At 35.4% G+C, this 23,785-nt stretch overlaps 1 protein-coding gene across 4 annotated transcripts in view; it reads left to right on the forward strand.

Annotated features, from left to right (window-relative positions):
- The window catches only part of PRKN (parkin RBR E3 ubiquitin protein ligase), a 1,298,589-nt gene that overhangs the window by 644,727 nt on the left and 630,077 nt on the right, over positions 1 to 23,785 (forward strand). For all 4 annotated transcript variants that reach the window (XM_060114943.1, XM_060114946.1, XM_060114945.1 and 1 more), the window contains exon 5: positions 3,224 to 3,307. In XM_060114943.1, coding sequence (XP_059970926.1) covers positions 3,224 to 3,307 — 84 coding nt within the window. The remainder of the gene's footprint in view (positions 1 to 3,223; positions 3,308 to 23,785) is intronic.

The following is a 23,785-nucleotide window of genomic DNA, read 5'->3' on the forward strand; positions in this document are numbered from 1 at the left end:
GTTGGGTAATCTGGAAACTGAGAAAAAGGAAGAAATGAAAAACCTGCTGGGTTAAGTCCATTCCCTTGAAACTGGCATCTTATTGCTTACCTATCTACAAGATTAAACATAATCGTACTTAGGGAGTTCTATTTTGAGAAATAAGAAATCCTGCTTTCAACAGTTACCATTTTTAAATAAGTCAACATGTGCCAGGCACTGTGCAAAAGTCTTACAGGTGTTATTTCACTTAATCTTCCTGAAATCCCTGTGAAGGAGCTATTTAATCCCTCACTTTTCAGAATAGGAGCCCTAAATTTAGAAAGGCAAAATGAACCTTGCTCAAGAGCATATAGCTAATAATTGGTGGAATTGGGATTCAACAGGTTGGTGAACTTTGACTCTCCTTCTCTGTATCATTTTATTGCAGACAGAGAGGAGAGGTTAGGAGGGTGGATGGAAGCCTCAGTGTAGCTGTCTTAAAGACAGTTTTTCTGTCCTTGTATTATGTCAGTAGTATAATTTTCAAAATAATTTTAGTCCCTTAAATTTAATTCTTCGATTTAGATGTTTGTGGAATCATTCAAGAGGCTATTTTAAATGCAACACAGTTGATGATAACCTGAGATAATTGGTAAAAGTGTAGTAAAAAATACTATTAAAGTTACCCTTTTCAAAACCTGTAAATGCCAATACTTTGTAGAAATATTTTGTAAAACATAATGCATAATTTGTTTAAGGAGCAGTGTATATGCCCACCTATGAAGAACAGATTATAGAATTGATTTAGATAATTCAGGAAAAAACCACACCTTTGCTTAAACTGCCTGTCTGAAGCTTGTCAGAGTGATATTCGGGTAAGAATTAGTTAAGTACTTCAATTTTCCACTTGATTGGATGTGACGAGACATAGCCAGAATGACTTGTGGATTTGTTCTGGAATTCTTAAGAATAAATATTATTTTAAGACTCATATTTTATAGAGTTTTATCTCTGTTTATTATGCCACTGAGTCATTTTTCTGAACTTCTGATTTACATGCATCATATAAATGTATTTAAATAATATTCTGCTTCATGATTTTCAGCTGCTGGTAACATTAATCAAGACAAATCCCCAAATGTTGTAATTTTCCACTCTCTTACTGATTCAAACAACTTGAATCACTGGATTCTATCAATGCCTTCTTGGATTTCACAGGTCAACAGTACTAAGGTTTTAATTGAAGTAATTTCTCACTTGAGACCCAGAATGCAGCTACTCGTACAAATGAATGAGATTATATGGTGGCCAAAATGCTGCTACCATATTTTTGAGTACTTTTCAATATGAACTTGGAAATTTTTATTTACTATCAAGGATTGGCAAGCTTTTTCCATAAAGGGCCAGACAGTAAATATTTTAGGCTTATTGAGCCACAGCTCAATTTTGCCCTTGCTGTGCAGAAGCAGCATAGACAATACATAAATGAACAACCATGGCCGTGTCCAATAAATTTCACTGTGAACATGGAAATATGAATATCATTTACTTTTCGTGTGCCATGAAATGCTCTTCTTTTTGTGCTTTTCAACCATTAAAAAATGTAAAACCATTCTTAGGTTGTGGCTGTACAAAGGCAAACCCTAGGCTGGATTTGGCCAACAAGGCCACTGTTTGCTGACTCCTGATATAGAATCTCAAATAATTTATGTATTTTTCTTGGTTGTAACTACTACTGGACAAAAAGGAGAAAGTTTTCTAAAAAGCAGCCACAGGATTCTTTATTAAGATGTATTTCACACTGTTCTATCTGACATTTTTTTTTCTGATGTCTTTCTCCAATTCTATACCTTCGAGAGATGAAATACATTTTTTTGTATTCTTTCCTTGATGTATTCTAATTCATAGCTCCCTTGTGCTGCCATGTGATTTGCAGTCCTTGTTAATCTTGTGGTCTTGACACCTTTCTTACTCCTATATAAAGCCCGTTAATTATAAATGCTTTACCCATGCAACTATTAAAACAATGTATGCAATGAATAACCAATTAACATTTTATATTTTCTAAAACTAGAAAGGAGCAAAGTTAAAACTGCTTTATAATGGCAGAAATTAACTGGGAAATTTGTTTCTATTTTCAGGATGGTTATAGCAACAGCATTCAATTCTAATAGTTTCAGTAGTATGGATAAACTAGCACATATATTTTATTATGTTGCATTCTCATATCCAATGGAGTTCTATTCAGTTTCATTACCTGTATGTTTTGTTATGGTCTGAGATCAAGAAGAAAACTGTGAATGAGTTTTCTATAATTTCCTTGTACAACACAAGGGTTTGTCAGATAAAGTAGTACTTATGTGACAATTATAGGAATTGTTACATAAATGTTTTTGTTGCTTTTTGGGCCCTGAAAAATTAACGCATGAAAAATTCATATCTGTGGTAGGCACAGAAAGTTTCATTGCATTCTATGTTTCTAAGCTGGGGATCTGACCTTTCTATCTAGAAGATTTTTAGGATCTTCTGCTTATTAAATTGTAACTTTCTCCCTGTTTGCTGCTCCAGGTCTCACTCTGCTTTCTCTCCCGCCTCCTTTTTTTCGAGGCTTTGGGCTCCTTGTGGGCCTGCACGGCACAGAGACCCTCTCCGCTGCTGCAGCCTATTGCAGATTTCCAGAAAAGTGTGGATCTCTCTTCTCAACCAAATTTCTGCCTTCTGTTTTTCTTGGTATTATGGGTTTACACGTTGCTAGTTATTAACTGTAATTCTCACGGTGCCTCAGGAGGGAGAGGAGATACAGGTGCCTCTGCTCAGCCTGCTGACTGCACCCAGCAGTCCTCCAGGTGTGCCTCCCCGTGCTGCCCTGCTGCCCCCAAATAGTCCTTTTGAGTTAGACTTGCATGTGTGTTTTCATTTAAAAGTTATCAACTGAAATTGCAATGAACTTCAGAAAATTATTTAAATTTTTTAACAATTAAATATAACTGCAATGGGGAAACTACTACATGTACATGTGATACATGTTTGGAGCAATATGCCAAATATCATCTTAGTACATTGATGAAAATGGTTTTGACCTACCAGATCCCCCAAAAGGGTCCTGAGAACCCCCAGGGTCTATGTATCTTACTTTGAAAATCTTTGGATTACATATTAATTTCATTATCGTTTTATAGCATAAATAGACTTTAGAAAATGTATTAGGGAATACATTTGAATTACAATTTGTGCACCAAGTATATGCTGTTTTTTTTCAAAGGGTCCTTCTTGCTGGGAAGATGTTTTAATCCCAAACCGGATGAGTGGTGAATGCCAGTCTCCAAACTGCCCTGGGACTAGAGCAGTAAGTACTGGTCAAATATGTTCTTTCATTATGGCATCTCCAGTGTTTACTAGGAAATGAGATTAGAGACAAAACACTAATTGATTCTTCCCATCCACTTTTATATTTACAAAAAGTGTTATAAGATTCAAAAGTGTTCATAATATTTACCAAAAATTCTGCCTGTATCATTGCCTTGCAGTGTCACTTTCCTAGAGACTTAACCACTTTGGGTGATTATGTTGAAACATGACAATTTAAATTCCTCACAAGGTGATATTCATGGAATATAAAGAAGATCCTGTTTGGAGTCTGACAACAGAAAATAACAAAGCTGTAATGTTCATCTTTTTCCTAATGCTGTGATATTTTACATTTACATTCCATATCATTCAAAATTGCTCTTTCTACCTTTCTTAGCAGTTTTCTGAAATAGTGGGCTGTTAGAAAATTTAGAATGAATGACCAGCTGTAAATGGAATCCCCATCCTCTGTTCTCTGCAATCCATTTTGTCTTTGCAAACATATACCATATGTTTCACATAGAGAAGGTATTTCTGGAATGAGAGCCTAAGCACTGAAGTTATTTTTTAAATAATTTTATTATTATGGTCATGTTTATAATTTGTGTATTATACTTTTTACTTTGAAAATCCTTGGGTCCATCATAATCTGATTATATATATTTTCTGAGCTGTAAATACTCTTACGGCACCAGCACAAATGTCAAGTTAGTTCACAAACTGTCACAGCCAGCTGGCAGTTAATATCTTCTCTAAGGAACAAAGTCTGTCAACAGCAACAGGTAGAGTGTTTGAGCTAGGATCACTAGATGTGTCTTCTCTCTCCAATCTGCTGGATGATTGCAAGGCTACAGAGACAGCAGTGAGCAGCAGTAATGATCATTCTCCATCAAACGGGACTAGGGACACTGAACAGCTTTTTATTAATGCAAATCCTGAAGAAAAATAATGACTTGTGCGTCACTCACTGTTATCGAGGCACAATACAGTCTTGCAAGTTTGCTATTGGGATGAAATTAAAGTATACATACTTTGTAGTACAGATTTCTTAAGTATAATGATATTTGTGTGTATATATGTGGATGTAGTATGCATATATTATAGTATACATGCCATGTAGATATAATTACATTTAATAATAATTTAAATCCTCTGGTGCATGTCACATTATGATCTCCATATCATCTTTACAGCAATGTGAGCTCCTTTGAAAATCTACTTCAGTCATTGACAGTCTGACTGCCTCTGTGTACCTTCATATTAATTGGGAGGATTCAGCATCGCAGGATAGACAAGCTCGCATCTTTAAGGATTTAGCTTCAAACTGGTCACAGGGCTACTGTGTTGCTAGGGCTGAGAATCACGACCTTTGCTTGCTGAATATTCACCTCGCCTATTTATCAGTATACAGAGCTTCGTCTAAATCAGTTTATACTGAAGCTTTACTTCAGACAGCATGGTGAACTGACACCCTAAAAAATCCTTGCAGTGCACACTATATAAAAGTAATGAATTGAATTCCAAACACATATTTTTAAAGAACAGCTGAGCTGACAACATAGTAAGGAAAAGGTCATATGCCAAAACGTAAGAGAAGGCTAGACTCCAGAAAGGAAACTGTGTAAGCTAAAGCCACTCACCACCGGGGGTTACAGCCTCAGACCAGGCAAATGCTGGAGTCTGCTGGTGAGTTTAGGGCCTCATCAAGGTGGAAAGTGAAACCATAGAATTCTACATGAAGAACCTCCTGGAAAACATGATTTCTTCCTGGGATCAAGTGGAGAGAGGAAGGTGCTGGGGATAGTTGCCTATTTTGTTTTCATTCTAGGTAGAAATGTTACTCCTAAGAATCTGTAAACACAGATCCATCTTTACCTGAGTTTGGGGCTAAATTTTACTCTTTATGTGTGCGCTTATATAAAGTCCTGAGTCTAGAATGTTGTTTAGGGTGGCCATGAGTTGGCAGTGCCAGGAACTGGGCTGAGACTAACCCACATCCTCCCAAGGAGACCTGTGCTCTCAAATGAGTCCTAAAATAATTCCCTCAGAAAAAGTTTCACAGAGCATGACCTAGCAATCAGAAAAATCACAGATGGAAGCATGCCATCATGAATGAGAGTGAGCAGAGTTAAAACCTGGAAAGAACACAGAGATTAAAGTTGCCTGGGAAAGACTATAAGTATGTTTAATGTGTTTAAAAAATGAAAGTGTACATATGATTAAAAAACAAAAGACTATCAGAAATATCCAGTCAGATTAAAAGATTAAATACACACACACAAACATGCATACCCACATGTACATACATGCACACAATAACATGAGAAATTCTAGAATTAAAAACTATAATAATTGACACAAAATTGCCTAAATGGGCTAAACAGCAGGTAAGTAGGTGAAAGAACAATTCTAACTTAGATCTGAAATTTGCCCTGATAAAATTACTCAAAATGCAGGCAGAAAATATAACAGATTTAAAATATAAAAGAGAAGTTAAACAATATGGTGGATAAAATTAGATTTCCAGAAGAAAATAATAGAGAGAATAGTGGAAAGGTAATATTTTAAAAGATAACGAAGCAGAGCTTTCCACAATTTTTAAGACTCAAGAATCCCGAGGAGTAGGAATAAAATGAAAGCCCCACCTAAATCGATCACTGAAATTGCAGAACAGAAAGATTCTAAAAGCAGCAGAATGAAGAAGACTGGTTACTACACAGGAGAAACAATCGATAGTTATTAAACCAATAGCAACATCAGAAGGCAGATGACACAAGAACAATATCTTCAAAATGTTGAAAGAAAATAAATGCTAAACTAAAATTGTATTTAAGAAAAACTTTTTAAAAACAAAAGACAAGATCAACAACCAAAAAGACATTTTCAGGTAAATAGAAACTCAGGGAATTAACTTCCATCTAAACCTTTCAAATATTTTTAAGTTAAATTATTTCAGAAAGAAAGAAAATGATCCCAGAAGGAAAGCCTAAAATGCGAGAAGGAATGATTGGAAAAAATGTAGAGAAACCTAAACAAAATGTAACAATCAGTATGATAATAATTGATTAGCAGAAATATATGCAAAGATAAATAAAGTTTCTGGACAATATTGCATATAAGCATCGAACAAAAAGTTAAAGCATTCTAGGATCTTTGTACTTTTCACCAGAAAGGAAAGACAGTGACTAAAATTAAACTTGTTTTTGGTACATGAATGTTCATAGCAGCTTTGTTTGTAACAGTGCACACTGGAAATAACCCACATGTCTAACAACAGGTGAGTGTGTAGACAAACTGGAAGAGCCGTACAGTGGTTTACTGCTCAGTGATAAAAAGGAAGTCACTGTTGACACACACTACAACCCGGATGGTTCGCAGAATAATTATGCTAGTGAGAGAAGCCAAACAAAAAAGGAGATGCTGCGTGATTCCAGTTATGTGAAATTCTAGAAAACACAAGCAATCTACAGTGATAGAAAATAGATCAGTAGTTGCCTAGGGACTGGGTAGAGGCAAGTAGAGCATGAGGATGGGACTCAAAAGGGCCCAAGGAATCTTCGGGGATGAGAAATTGTTCAGTATCTTAATTGTGGTGTTGGCTTCATGGATGTATATGTATGTCAAAACGTAGGCTATTTATCCACATGCAGTTTATTTGATGTTAATGATACCCCAGGAAAGCTATAAAATAACAATGCTAACATTTTATACAATTATGAGATTTCACATAAAAATTCAAACCTCAAGCTCATCCTGAAAAGCCATAAGATCAGGCAGCTCTGCGTTGGCCTCTTGGCCAGAGTTCCTCACCCCCGCGCACTCCTCAGCTGGCTGCCGAGGTGTGTTAGTGAACTTGAAGGCTTTCCTCTGGTGTGTAATTCTGAGGACACCTCACACTCCCGACACGTTTGGGGTTCTTCTCTCTTGTGAATTGTCTGGTGGTGAATAGGCTGCTTCTCCTCAAAGGCCTTTCTGAACACCATGAGTTTATAGGTTCAGGGCTGGGTCTCATGTGCCTTGGCGAGGTACAAGTCCTTGCTGTCCAGTGTCCAGGCTTCCTCACCATGCCCCTGCTGGGGGACCATGTGGGGTTGGGGGCCTCAAGTCCCAGGGAGGGCAGGAGTGAAAATTCGTCCAGTGCACAGCATGGTAGATGCCCCTCAGGGTGTTGTCACAAAACGCCTCTTCTCCCAGGAGGGGCTCACAACCACACCCTGCAAGGTCATGGGTCCCATGCCAGGTTCATCACCTCCAAGTTCAGATGACTTCATCTGAACCATGACCTGGGGCCTCCTCAGAAGCTGTCCCGTATAACCCACTGGGAAGCAATTCCTACCCCAGTGATCTAGTTATACCAGTCATTTTTAACATGAAACTCAAGTTAAAAATGCATTTAAATTGTATAGAATTACCATCTAGAGGATTGAAATACAATACAGGTGTCAAGTTAGAAAGAAGGAAGGGCGGGAGGGAGGGAGGAAGGAAGGAAGGAAGGAGGGAGGGAGGGAGGGAGAGAAGGAAGGAAGGAAGGAAGGAAGGAAGAAAGAGGGAGAGAGTGAATTAGAGGAAAATGGGACAAATAAGTAGCACACACCAAAAAAAAAAAAAGAGGTAGAAATAAAACCAAATATAACAGTTAATGAAATTAAATGTAAATGGACTAACTAAAGTTTAGAAGACAGATTATTAGACTGGATTAAGAGAAGAAAATCCAGCTTTATGGAGGTTACAAAAGGTATACCTAAAACATACGAGAACAAAAATATTGAAAGTGGAAGAATGGAAAATAATGTACCACACAAATAGTCACCGAACACAGCTGTTGAAACTATTTTAATTGCATATAAAATAGATATAGGGAAAAAAAGCATTATTAAAAGTTAAGAAACATTATTAAAAATAGATTTTGATAAAAGGTTCAATAACCCAGGAAGATATAGTAGTTTAAAAATTGTATGATCTCAATAACATGGATATAAAATACATTAAGGACAAATTGTCAGAATTAACAAATTGTACAGATGAAGCTGTAACCATGAGGGAAGATAGTGAGCTAACTCTCTGAGGAGTTGAGGGCTCCGGCAGTGCAAACTCAGGAAGCCGTAGCCTACTAACACAACCACTGAGCAGGGTGGCATCCTGAGTGCTACACCCAACCATGGGGGGCACCCCTTTTTTGAGCACATATGGAACATTGCAACAATTGATCATGTTTTAAGTCATTTAAATATCAATAACCCTAAAAACCTCTTAAACATGGAAATTCAATTAACTTAGTCAATAAAAAAAATCCAAATGGAAATATGGGATCAAACAATAATGAAAATATAACACATATCAAATCTTTTGGGATGCAGCTAAATTAGTATTTAAAGGGAGTATTTAGAACCATAAATGCTACTTTTATAAAAGAAGAGCGGATAACATTATTTAAAGATATTGTTTAAGAAAGGAGGAAAAAATTGTCATATCCAACTATTTTTTTCCCCATATCTAATGAACATAAATAAATGTTGGTTAAATAAAGGAAATGAAGGTATGCACACTTCTGAATAACTATACCAGTGGGTGGGCAGAATTGCTCAATATGAGACATTTAATTCCTTCTTCTTTGCTCTTAAAACCATTTTTCTGGATTGTATTTTTACAGTTCAGCTAAATGTAAACCATGACTTCTATTTTCTAAAGCATTGTGTGTGGTGTTTGTTTCTTAAGAAGGTGAGAAGATAGGCACTTTAAGTAGTTTATCATATTTAAATTTGTAGAGTATTTTAAATTTTGACAGTATTTTATACACTATGTATTATATTATTATAAAAATGTTTAATTTCTATCACTTTAATAAAATATCCATATATTTAAAATTCAAAAGAGCAGGGTCTATAATGTATTCTTAATTAATATTTAGACACTTAAAGGTAATTTAACTAGATCATTTTAAATAGCAGTAAACTTTCACCTTGGTTTTTAAGACTACAAATATAAACTTGACCCTACCTACACTTTAGACAGAGAAATCTGAAACAAATTCAGTTCTACACTAGCCACTGTTATCTTAGCAGGAGCATCACATTAGTTCTGAAAGGCATCTTACCTTATTATAAAAAGAATTCTAGTCAACTCCAAGGGTGTGTGTTTGAGATTAAGAGGGACAGAAGCAATTAGGATTTTTTTCCATTAGTGAAATTAATTCAGCTTTGGATATGATATAGACTTTAAGTTTTCTGTGTAAATCTTCATTTTATATTTTACCTATGATACCTTAAACAATGAAGATATTTGTGTTTGTATGTGCGTTGGAGGATATATATTTTTCTTACTTGCACACATGTAGGCTAATGCAAACCCAGAAGCCTTACTCTCTAGGAATTATTCCTGAGTTCTGAATCATAACTTTTAAAAGTGAGTATTACCTGTCCATCAAACACTCTCCTGTGAAGACATTTGGCTTAGTGGTGCTTTTGTGGTAATGAAGGGTTTCTTAGCCAACTGTGAGATTGTTGCTTTTTCCCTCATGTCTGACAGTGGGGTTTCGGATAAGGGATAGTCCCTGGGATGAAAAAGAAATCAATTATATCTTGTCTTAGTCTGTTCAGTCTGCTATACCAAAAATACCACAAATTGGGCGGCTTATAAACAACAAATACTTATTTCTCACAGCTGTGGAGGATGGAAGTCCAAGGTTAAGGCACCAACAGATTCAGTGTCTGTTGAGAGCCCCCTTCCTGAGCCTTAGATGGCCATCTGCTCATTGTGTCCTCAAGTGGTGGACAGGGTGAGGGAGCTCTCAGGAGTCTCTTTTAATAAGGGCTCTGATTTCATGACCTAATCACCTTCTAAAGGCCCCAACTCCAAATACCATCACAGTGGGAAACAGGTTTCAATATATGAATTTGGGGAAAACACAGACATTCAGATCGTAGCAAACCTCAAAGTAATAAATAACCAAGGTCATGATTTTTATGCTTATTAAGGGGTGTTGATTTCACTACTCAGCCTATAGCATACATTATATTTTATGTTTTTGAGAAGTAATATCTACTGAAATTCTGTGTAAAACAATACAAAACTTTCTTTTTTAGATTGCTTGATTTTGACCAGAGTTAAGCTCTTTTACATAGAACTTTTCTTTCTTATCAGAAACAGTAGAGATGAATCTGTTAAAATAGCTCAAAGACTTATTTCAAGTGAAGCTTGATACTAAAAACTATCCCCTGAATTATAATAAATGACATAATTATTAAACTCAGTACAGCAAACGGAGAGTTTTCATCTTACTCAACATGCAATTTATTTCTTGCATTTTCCCTGTTAGGCTCAGTATATGTCAACTGGCACATTAGTTTGAATACAAGTTAATTAATATTCATAGTCTCTATCTTTGATTTCATCTTCTGGGAAGATGTTGACCAGAACAAAATGAATAGTAAATAAGTGTCACCTAATACTGTACGTTTTTTTTATTTATAGGTCATTTGCATATTTTATGTCCGAAAAGTTTCTTATTAATGTTTTAGTTTAATCGAATTACTATCCTTGAAGGGCTCTGTGTTTCTTTTGGTTGCTTTTTGTTGTTGTTTTAGGCTTGATTAGGATCTCACAAAATGAGTCTCAGGATTTTTCAGGATGGTTTCCTGGTATAAACTATATGTTCTTATTTTTTCCAGTATCTAGTAATAATGGAAGGTTGGCTTCGTTTCGTTTTTAAGAAAAGATCTGAGGTTGACCAAGTGTCCCTGAGGTAGTCACAAATGAAAGCCTTTTTTTGCACAATGTAAAAGGAGCTCCATATTCTTATGTTGCCCAAACTCATCTGCATAATGCAATAACCAACGTGGCACAAACATCTCCAAATATGTATTTAAACAATCACAACCCTTGTGGTTCCAGGAGAGCCATTGAAACCAAAGGGCTGCTGGGTGCTTAAACGTGGAGGGTGGAGAATGGAAACAGAAGTAAAAGAGGAAAGAACACATTGACTCCTCTCTCATTCTGCCCTGCTCTGGTCAAAGAGAAATGGTCTCCCTGTCCTTACACTGTTCCCTACAGTCATATTTTCTAAATTCTAAATAAAATTGAATTCTGAAAGTTTTGCAGTCAAACTCAGATTATGATTGAATGGTATCTAAGTGGGACAAAATGTTCTTTGTTTTCTGACATGCAATTTGGGTGACAAACTAGAAACTTCTTATAGCATTTTTCAAAAACTGATCAAGTATTCAGACTCAAGGACAGTTCATTTCTAAATCAAGTTTTGAGTACTTGAAAACAAAAAGTGTCATTTTTTTAAAAATTAAGGTAAAATTGAAAGATATATATTTTATTATGGAATTGGATGAAATTTTGCAAATTTAAATAAAAAATTTAAAATTTTGTTTATAAATAAATTAGTCTGCTATGAAAAAAATGTGTCATTTTTTAAGAGTACTAAAGAAATTGAGGTAGTTTTTAAGAACCGACAGGTATTTGTGCAACTCTGAAGTCTAGACTCAATTCCATTCAATTTTTCATTTTCCGTGACATAACCCCATTTTTATCTGGGCTCTTTTATAACTTCGTGGAAAATTAAATCTGCAGTCACCTTCAAATGGTATTGTTAAAGACTCTTCTACTGTTACATGAAAAAAACTAATCACCAAGGAAAGGAAAATGGGTACCAGAAATCTGTGCATGTATATATAGTAGAATACCTGTGCACATGAGATAACCAATATCCACAGTGTAGTCCTACAAACATAACCTTGGTTTAGTTTATGATGCCATTTTTCAAGCAAATGGGCGGTTTCCATAATGTATATTTTAAATATTGAAAATAATTCTTGCCTCCTCAATTCCAAGAAAATTCTGTTTTGTGTGAATTGTAAGTTGTTTTTTCACTTGATGATCTGTGATTCTCTGTGCTATAATTTATATCTTATTTCGTATACAGAAGAAGATCATGCATATTACCACAATGCTGTTTGGATACGTTCAACTTTTATCATCCCCAGAGGCTTCAAAAGTTACTCCTTAATTTCTCATCTTTCCATGGAATGATTCCAAAGCCAGATATGTCAGTGAGGGGCTGTGTTGAAGTTTTGTTGTGGCTTTAGACAAGGACCCCAGACAACAAAGACACAACAAAGGAATTTATCATGATTAACCAGAAAAAGGTGCACTTTGAGACGGTTAGGTTTTAGTTTAGGGGAGAAGGTATATGGATCTACCAAAGAAGATAGCAATAGATATAATAAGATAATTTCAGTAGATTTACAAATGAAATTCTGAGAACTGGAACAAAGAAAGATTAAATACTACTGTAAACATCACTGAATGTTTCCACTGGGATGGTAGGTTAGACCTAAATGGAAATATCAGGGATTGGGAACTAGAGGTCAGCCTGCAATAGCCTCCATGCAGACGCACAAGAGGCTAATGGAGTGAGAAGAATAGAAGGAAGATGTGGGAGTAATGGTCCAAGAGAATGAGGCCTGCTTCTCAACCAGGAAATCACCCTCTTGATCCTTCAAGCAGGTGATTGATGGCTCTTGGAGACCCACACTTCATCATGCCTTGATGGCAGTCATCAAGAAACCATCAGGTCAAGCTAGCTCTCAAAAAGTTATCAAGGGCCATGATAAAATTTAGTTTTTCAGATATATGCTGAAAAAAATACTTAAAGCTATTTTACCAAACTTGAGAGGTAGAATAGAAAATATAAACATATGGAGAATAAAATCAAAACTGAGAAGAATTTCATGCACTATTGACCCACATGTAGTGAAACATTTACTTCCACTAATATTTCTTAGAAAACAAACATAGTTTGGGGTCCTCAGATCTGAATTTCCTAAAGTAGGTAATTGTCATCCCCCTCAGTACTCAGAGTTCTAGAAAATAAACTCAGTGCTGACCATAATACATGAGTGTTTTTATGAGATGAAGACAAAACTTTTATGTTTAAATATTGAAAAGCAAAATATACTTTAAAATGTGTGTGTTTCCATTCAGAGAAATATAGTTATTTTCATAACAGGTATTTATGTGTATGTTATGCGCTGTGTAGAAAACAAAGACTGACCTTCAAGCACTGGAAGTCTGGTTGGGGAGATAAGACTTTACAGAAATGACTGCAACCCAGATTCAGCAACACAAGTAAAATATGCATTGAGCATGTCTTCTACGCCAGGCTCTAGGAATAGAAAAGGGAATATTTCATTTACTGCTCTCATCATTTGGGGAAAATGTCAGGGTGGGATCGGACATGTAGGCCAGTGATGATTTTTACCATGAACTGCATCTTGATAAAGACAGATATGAAGGAGTGTAAAAGACTTCACTTTGTGAATAAGAAAGAAGAAATAAGACAAATTGGTATATCACAGAGGCCATGAGACAAGCACAAAGAAGTGTTCTGTGGGAGTTCAGAGAAGGGAATTCCTTTAACAGAGGTGACCAAAGAAGGCTTTGTGGAGGAGACGGGCCTGAGGCATGGGTAGTGGAAATTCCACAGGTAGTGATGTCGTCAAGGTTAGAAGCATTTTGTGAGGCAGAGGAAATGACAGGAATAAAGAGACAGAAAATTAAGGGTCATTCATCCCATGAAGTACTGTTAGCTGCCTGCTGTCTGGTAGATAGTAGGCTCAGCACTCCTGTGTGTGCAGTCAACATCCTCTGCTTCCACGGAGGTCCTCTCAGCCCTGATGACCTTGGACTTATCACGAGTAAAGATGGAAAAGAAGCCCAGGGTGTTAAAAGGGTGTGAAACAGGGCGTCTGCCTAGAATCTGTGAGTAGGGCACCCTGACTGGAGGACTGGAGGCCAGCCCTGAGATCTGCAGGCTGAGTCAGAGTTACTGGTGGGGGAGTGGGAGGGTAACTTCCGGCAGGAAAGACCCTCTTGCAAGAGCCCTGCTGTGGGAGGCTCCTTGGGGAAAGCATCTGGCATTTGGAGGTGACAGAGGAACAGGAGGCAGTGCGTTTTCTCCCTTTTGTGTGTTTGTTAATTGTTTTCTTTGTGAGTTTTTATGTGGAGGATTATGACTAGTAATAGAAGGAATCTCACTACATGGAAGTTTGGATATTTTGAAGGCTGAGATAGAACTTGAGCTGGTTGGCGTGAGGGGTAGGATAAAGAACAAAGAAGGAAAAAGAAAATCTTGAGGTATAAAAATAAAGAGATTATTTTTATATACTTTACTATCTTAAATCCCTGGTAATGTGCGAATAAAGGTAAATGAGAATTAGCATTTTGCCTTCCTTAAAGCTAGAAACAACATACAAATGAAATTTTAGTTTAGAAACGATTAGAAGCACCACACTTTTCTTGTATTTATTGGGTCATTAAGAGCAGCCATATGGTTGTCTTCTGTCTTATCTATTCACGCTTCTCCAGTATGTTCCTCAGTGAGAGTCTATTTAGTGGTTGATTGGAATTCTATTTTTACTGGTAACTCTCTGTTATCTGTAATCGCCAGAAGTAGATGATCCAGTATAAAGAGTTTCCTCTCCACTCACTTTTTGTCAACCTTACTGGAAAACTGAGACCTTTTTCTTTTGCCATTAACTTTTGAAAATATTAGAGGGAAAAGAAAATGGGTTACTGTGTGAAGTAAAATTTGAGACTATCTGAGAATCCATCCCTTCTTAAGGATAATGCAGTTGGCTGTAATTGTATGCTGAGCAGTTTGAGGAGTGCTTGACTGAGAGTTGGGAAGTCTGTAACTCCTTCTGTTTCTATGTGCATGTCGATTAACTTCTGTTCATTTCCAGTTCTCCAGTTGGACAGCAAAGATATCCATCACTCTTGAAATTTCACTGAGTGTTTGTGGAGATTTGGGACTCAATAAAGCTTCCTCTGTTTAAAAAATGAATGACGTTCTGTTGGGATCACATAGCTGTTGATATCTGTCAATTTTCATACCTTATTCAGAAATGCCTGTATTTTCCTGGGTCCTAGCATTGTCATTTTTCCTGACAGTTATCTAATTTCTTAATTTTATACCCGCCTTATAAAAACATACCATTTCTGTCAAAGAACCATTTCTCCATGTGCTTTTATTACCATTTCATTAAAACTTACACTGATGTTCACAGTTATAAATGTCATTAAATGACTTTATGTTAAGCAGTTAAAAGTCATATCACTCAGTACAATGTCCAATATATGAAGACCATTTAGAGAATCAATTCTAATTTAGTATTTAATAGTGAGTGCTAATAATTATTATAATGCATGCATTTAAATTTGGACATTTTCTTGATTGAATAATGAAATGCTTTAAATGAGCTCATTACTTAAGGACTGCAATTCTCATGCATCTTATGAGATAAGATGTTTACCTCATATGGATATAAGCAGATATAAATGGAGAAAAATGCATAGTGGGGTTCATTGCAGGGCAGTGGTCACAGCATATGACTCTATAAGAACAAAACCACAATAGAAATACAAAAAGTACATTTTTTTGGAGTTGAGCTAAAGAAACTCCTTAGTGATGGCTTACGTTTACTCTTATGGAATAGCAGAGTCAACTGAATTGTTAAAAAGAAGTGGCCACTGTAGAATAGGGTTCATCAGCCATAGTTATGGGACTAGATGAATTCTATGACTATCAGATCCCAAGGGAGCAAATAAAAGAAAGATTACCCAGACCAGAGGATTAGTTAGGATACTACAAAGTCATGATTACTACAAACTAGGATTTATAACCCACTAATTCCGGTTATGATGCACTGTTTAAAGCATGGTTCTTTAGAAATCATGGAACGACATCGTATTGAGAACTATGATTTAGTCTGAGTTTTCCACATTTTCTTTTCAACTGTCACAACTAAAGTACTTCCTAGGATTCTGCCATGGTTATCACAGCTGTCCCTCCAAAAAAAAAAAGCCTAAACAAAACTAAACAACAATTATAACCAAACCCTTCATAATGGTGAAAGCCAATCTCTATTTAAAAAGAGATAGCAGGAAAGAGAGAAGGGGAGGGGCAGAGGAGGTAATTAAATAAGCTGAACAAATGAAAATTCATTACTCTCTTCATCAAATGTTTCTTTGTGGCTGGAGACATGTCAAAGAGAAAGGTCTCCAGCTGGTAAGGACTACCATGGATCTGACCAAAAAGGTTTACAGGTTCAGGAACTAACTTTTAGCAACTCAGATCTTGAAGAGACTAACCCATGGGCTAACCAACACACAAAAGACATTATTTATGAACCATGATATTAGTTCATTAATGTATACTCTGGGAACAACATCTTGAATTGCAGAATATTCATATCTACCTTCCCAGATATGTTTGTTTTCCTCCTCCCTTCTGCTCCCCTCCCTTTTCTTCTTCTTTCTCTCCTTTTGTTTTAAAATGTGTCTGCACAGTCTTTGACACACCTCTCGTCAAATGTTGGGTTCTAATTCCCCACCCCTTGGACCTGGATCAGCCTTAGTGACCTGTTTCTGAAGAATAGAAAACAATAGAAGTGACCCTGTGTTACTTCTGAGGCTGGGTGACAAAAGTCACAGTAGTGTCTGTCTGGCTTTCTCCTTGGGACACATACACGAGGAGCCTTTAACCAACATGGATAATGCCTGAGAGACTGTATGGAGAGGCCACGTGGAAGTAGCCAGAGGTGACTAAGGAACCCAGGGGTTCCCTTGACCAGCAGGTTAGCCTTCCTACCAACTGCTGTTTGTGTCAACAGTCAGCGTTCAGACCTGGCTCATGAGCCTCCCCAGCTGATGCCATAGGAGCAGAGATTAGCAATCTCCACCAAACCCCACTTAAAGTGCAGATTTGTGAGCAAAATAAATTTAAAAAAATTTCAAACCAGTAACATTTGGGGTGGTTTGTCGCACAGCAACAGATAACTGGAATACCTCCCATAGTGTTCTCTGTGATCATGTGATTATACCAAAGGCCACACACACTCTCATATATAGATATGTGTGTGTGTAGGTCATAGTTTTATAAAAGCGGGTTCAAATTAGAAATGAGACAATGATTTGATGATGAGAGTATCACAGTAGAATTATATGGACTTGAGAAACAGTTTATTCATGCTGGGCTTGACCATTTGTATATCTGAAGCATGTCTTTATGTTGGATAGTGTCTTATAAACAATAACAAGCACTTTCCAGTCAACTCCCCCACTTACTAGATACCAAATGCACCATGTGGTCATGCCAGAGGAATTAAAATGCAGCTATATATCTATCTAATTTAATTCCATCATCTCTATCTGAGGCTACATCCTGGGCTCTGAGATATCTGTATGTATTTCCCAAGTCACCATTAACAATATATTTCCAAATGATTTTGTCTGATGGTTTATTTTCAACGTGGTTAGTGTGTAGCATAGCAGACAGGAGCATGGCCAGTGGAGTTAGAGAAGCTTGATCTGAACTTTTGTTCTGATACTTATAGTCTTATGGTCTTGGACAAAATCCTTGTGCCCCTGTCAGTTTCCTCATTTGTGAAACAGAGTTAATCAGTGCCTTTTATACAAGGTGGGTGGAAGGATTAAATGTGATAAAGGATATATAAAGTGCTTACCTCAGAGCCTCTCATTGTAAGGGATCAATACATTGTAGCTATTATTACCACAGTTGTTCGTATTCTAATGTGTTGACTTTTACTAGACTTGATCTCTGGCCTTTTCCACCAGTACTGTGTTCAATTGACCGTAATTCCCCTGCAGTTGATTGTCGTTTATACAAATAACACAAGGTATTCAAATCGATAAAATTGCTCTGACAATAACTTTGTAGCAGACTGCAACATCTGTAGTTTCCTTAAATAAAAATGTACTCAATTTGCATTTTATATAATACATGCAAGATTGTGATATAGATAAATTTCTCTACCAGCTGATCTGGAGGGAAAAAAATAACTTAGTCATAATGACTTAGAAAAGCATTGCTGTTGATTTTTTTTTTCAGAGCCATGCACCAGCAGGATTATTATTATAATATATTATTGTATATGTTATACTCAAAGTGCAGTTTAAAGTTATGATACCTCCATTATTTTCATAATAAATGTTGCTTTTTCTGATTATAAGAACATGATGTGGGCTGAAAAAAAATAGCCAGCATACTTTCATATAAAGAAAAGGCTAAAAGTCATGTTTAATCAAACCACTAGAAGAAAATCACTGTTAACATTGGATGTACATTCTAGATGGTTTTCAAGGTGTACATGTGTATGTGCACATGAACACACATACATGTTTTAATGAACTCATATCTTACATATTATTTTGTAACTTGTATCTTTTACTTCATATAGTGTACTCATTTTTCTATCAATAGATAAAAGTCTACATGATCATTTCATGATTGATACCATTCTATTCTGCTGAAGGGGTCCACCATCAGTATTTAAGCTGCTCTACATTTCACTCCAAGAGCCACACTTTCATGATCTCTCTTATGTACATCCCTACAAACGTGTATGGTCACATTTTTAGAATCTAATTTTAGAAGAAGAGTTGCTGCAGCAAAAGTATTTTTCATTTAAAGTGTTATCATGCGAATTCCAATAGTTCCTCTGGGAAACTTTGCACCTGTTTTCACTCTCCCTAAAACTATTAGAACAGTTTCTTCACATCCTTTACCACTAGGTGCTTTCATTCTTAACTTTTTGTCAGTGTTTTTGGTGGAACACTGTATCTCATGTTAAATTGCCTTTTTCTAATTACTAGGAAGCTCCGGTAGGTTTCCATTGTTTATTGCTTATTATTGTGGCTATTTCCTTTCTTATAATTAACCCTCGTAAACATTTTGTATAGTAACCCTTTACTTATCATATATGTTGCAAATATTTTTCTCCAGTAAGTAATTTAATTTGAAAGTGCTTTAGAACTATTTAAGCTGTAAATTTTGATGGAGTTAAATGTATTGTCTTCTCTGTAGTATTATGTCTTTGCAGTCATCCTTAGCAGAATCTTCTTGACACACAAGATCATTATAGATATTACTGAAAATCTTTCCTAGTTATTTTATTTCCAAGTTTCTCTTTTTAAAATATTTGATGGATGTAGATTTAATTTTAGTGTGAGGGGTTTTATATGAATCTAATTTTACTTATTTCTCCTCCCAAAACCTACAGTTTACTTTTTGGCATCATTTATTGAATAAAACACATTTCCTCACTGATTTGAAATAAATCCCATCTTTATATTATATTAACTTTGGGGTTTTATCTCTAGAGCCTATCCTGCTCCATTAACCTGTTTATTCTGCCTTCACTCTACATTGTCTGGATTACTCTCACATATAACACATTATAACATATTTAATATCTGGTAATGTCAGTTCTCCAAATTGCTGTCACATTTTTCTTACTATTCACACAAATTAATTTTTTCATATGATTTAGATTTTTTAATAAAGTTTGAAAATAAATTTCATGAATTTGTTTTCATTATATGAGTTAAGCATGTCATCCTAGAGAAGTCAAGAGAGAATGTAATTTAAACATAGATTACATAATGGTGAGGTGTATCTTGTTTTTGAGTTCTGAGCTGTTTCTAGAAAAACTAACACTCCCCCAAATTAATTCCTTAGCAGTTTATTATATACATAGTACAAGCTCTTGGCTAGTATTCCTGACTGACCAGTAGTTCCAAGCCATTAAAATGTAATCCCATAAAAATTTAACATCCCATGGGTTATATTTCTTTTTTTTAACTTGACAAAGTACAGTACTCGATAAAGTTAACTGGAAGACTACTGTTCACTAGATTACAGATATTCAGTATGTTTCAAGTTGAATGAAGTTTGTTAAATCAGTTGTTTTATAGTAGGTTTTTTAAAAATTATTGTTTCTACTTGATTTGTAATATTACTTATAGGGAAGTTAAGTATTAATAAAATTAGTACTTCAGTGCTCTTTAACATTTCATCTTTCTAAATCTAAGGGCTCCTTCTGTCCATCTTTCAAGTATTATCATGTAATTTTCTTAAGTAAATGGAATTTCCAAAAATGCAGATAATCAGGAAGGAAATGAATAATTTATAAGAACTATGCTTGTTTTTATTTTCTCTACCTATTTTGGATCAATTTAGTAAGGCAGTGGAGTACAGCCTTAAAAGGATTGGAACATGGTGACGTGGATGGACCTAGAGAGTGTCATACAGAGTAAAGTAAGTCAGAAAGAGAAAAGCAAATATTGTATAATAAAACATATATGTGGAATCTAGAAAAATTGTATAGATGATCTTATTTGCAAAGCAGAAATAGAGACACAGACGTAGAGAACAAATGTATGGATACCAAGGGGGAAAGGGGTAGGGTGGGAGGAATTGGGAGACTGGGATTGACACATGTCCATTATTGATACTATGTATAATGTAGACAACTGATGGGAACATAGTGTATAGCACAGGGAACTGTACCTAATGCACTGTGGTAACCTAAATGGGAGGAAAGTCCAAAAGGGAGGGGATATCTGTATGTGTATGGCTGATTCATTTTGTTGCACAGTGAAGACTAACACAACATTGTAAAGCAACCATACTCCAATAAAAATTAATAATAAAAAAAATGCATTGGAACAAGAAAGACCTAGATTCAAGATACTGCTAGTTGTGTGACCTTGAACACAGTCTTAGTTCTTTTTTTTTTAAAGCCTTTTTAAAATTATTGAGGTATAGGTGATTTATAATATATTATTTTCAGGTGTATAATATAGTGATTCAAAATTTTTATAGGTTGTATTCCATTTAAGTTATTATAAAATAATGGCTATATTCCTTGTGCTGTACAATATATCCTTGTAGATTTTACTCATAGTAGTTTGTACCTCTTAATTCCCTACCCCTATCTTATTCCTCCCCATTGCTCCTTCCCTCTCCCCACTGGTAAACACTAATTTGTACTCTATATCTATAAGTCTGTTTCCATTTTGTTATATTCATTTGTTTGTTTTATTTCCTAGATTTTACATATAAGTGATAACATATACAGCATTTGTCTTTCTCTGTCTGACTTCTTTCACTAAGAATAATACCCTCCTGGTCCATCCATGTTGTTGCAAATGGCAAAATTTCATTCTTTTTTATGATTGAATACTATTCCATTGTGTGTGTTTGTGTGTGTGTATAAATGTATACACACACATATATCTCACATCTTTTTTATCCATTCATCTCTTGATGGACATACTTAGGTTGCTTCCATATCTTGGCTATTGTACATAGTGCTGCTATGAACACTGGAATGCATGTATTTTTCGACTTAGTGTTTCCATTTCCTTGGGATACATACCCAGCAGCAGAATTGCTGGATCATAAGATACTTCTGTTTTTAGTTTTTTTGAGGAACGTCCATACTATTCTCCATGCTAGCTGAATCAATTTACATTCCCACCAACAGTGTACAAGGGTTCTCTTTATCTGCATTCTCTCCAGCATTTGTTATTTGTGGTCTTTTTGATGATAGTCATTCTAACAGGTGTGAGGTGATATCTCATTGTGCTTTTGATTTGCATTTCTCTGCTGATTAATGATGTTGAGCATCTTTTCATGTGCCCATAGGCCATCCGTATATATTTCCAGTAGACATTAGATGCACAGATATTGGGGTTTTCTGCCCATTTTTTAATTGAGTTGTTAAAGTGACCATACTACCCAAGGCAGTCTATAGCTTTAATGCTATCCCTATTGAAATAACAATAGCATTTTTCACAAAACTAGAACAAATAATTCTAAAATTTGTATGGAAGCACAAAAGATCCCAAATAGCCAAAGCAATCTTGAGAAAGAACAGAGCTGGAGGTATCATACTCCCTGACTTCAAACTATATTACAAAGTTATAGTTATCAAAGCAGTATGGTACTGGCACAAAAACTGCCACATAGATCAATGAAACAGAACAGAGAGCCCAGAAATAAACCCATGCTCTTACAGTCAATTAATCTACAACAGAGGAGGCAAAAATATACAATGGGGATAAAGTCTCTTCAATAACCAGTGCTGAGGAAAGCTGGAAGGCTACATGTAAAACAACGAAATTAGAACATTTTCTCATCCCATATACAAAAATAAACTCAAAATGGATTAAATACCTAAATGTAAGGCTGGAAACCATGAAACTCCTACAAGAAAACATAGGCAGAACACTTTTTGACATAAATCATAGCAACATTTTTTAAATCTGTCTCCTAAGGCAAAGGAAACAAAAGCAAAAATAAACAGATGGAACCTAATTAAACCTCAAATCATTTGTACAGCAAAGAAAACCATCAAAAAGACAACCTACCGAATGGGAGAAAATATTTGTAAATGATATGACCAGTAAGAGGTTAGTAACAAAAACATATAAGTAGCACATACAGATCAATACAGTTCTTCTTTGTTCAACATAGGAAATAATAGTATCTGCCATGAGGGTTGTTTTGAGCATCATATCAGGTGATATATATATATATATATATATATACACACACACACACACACACACACACATATAAAGCAACTAACACAGTACCCAACACATAACACGCACTCCCTAAATTTTGGCTATTTTTATTATTAGGCAATCTAATGACAATCCAAGAGAGGCTACTATTGTGTAAAGTATGAAAACATATAGTATGCTTGTTGCTCTCCTCTATTTTTCATAATTCTCAAACAGTATGATGCTATATTCTCAAACATTGTTTGTGCTATATTGTATCAATTAACTTAGTACTGGTTACACCAAAGGGCAGTTTCCATGTGGTATAATATTTTGTAGGGCTAGAACAGAGTTAAAAGAAAGATCTTATTTATATTGACCATATTGACTCATGCATTCAACAAATATTCATCGAGTAGTTAGGCATAATTCTAGATTATAGAAATCAAGAGGTAAACAAAGTAGAAAAGACAGGACAAAAGCATACAATATTATATACAGTCAAATGAATGAAGAACAGAATTTCAATTGATAGTAACTGATATAGATTTCCAAAAATCTGCAAACTAGTATTCTGATAAATTATTAAGAGGGAAGCATTTCTAAGACAAAGTCAGTCAATTAAAAAATCATCTTTTAACTACAAGAGAACCTGTGAGAATGATCAGGACTCAAAAATCTTTCCATTTCCCTTCCCCTAAATACTCCCCTAGAAGATGAAGTGTTGGGGCTAGATGATCTTCAAAATTCCTGTAAACTTTAAATATCAGTGACCTATATTTTTTCTAAAGAAGAAAGAAACATATAAGTTATAACTACGGTACACAAATATAAAATAAAGTATACATGTGAATTACAGATCATAGATTATAATATAATGCTCTACCAATGTTGTATATTCCTTAGCAGCACATCTAGCATATTTTAAAAGATTCAATACAATTAACAATTATTTATATGAAGTAAAAATATTCTCTTCCTGTTCTCCTATTCCAACAAGTTATTAACTGAAGATATTAATAAATGTCTTACATGAAGAGAGATTCTTCAGAAGGATAAAAGCAGGTCAGATTTCTGAAATGTTAACTTGTCCTTG

The sequence above is a fragment of the Mesoplodon densirostris genome, chromosome 12, assembly GCF_025265405.1.
Source record: "Mesoplodon densirostris isolate mMesDen1 chromosome 12, mMesDen1 primary haplotype, whole genome shotgun sequence".
Lineage (NCBI taxonomy): Eukaryota > Metazoa > Chordata > Mammalia > Artiodactyla > Ziphiidae > Mesoplodon > Mesoplodon densirostris.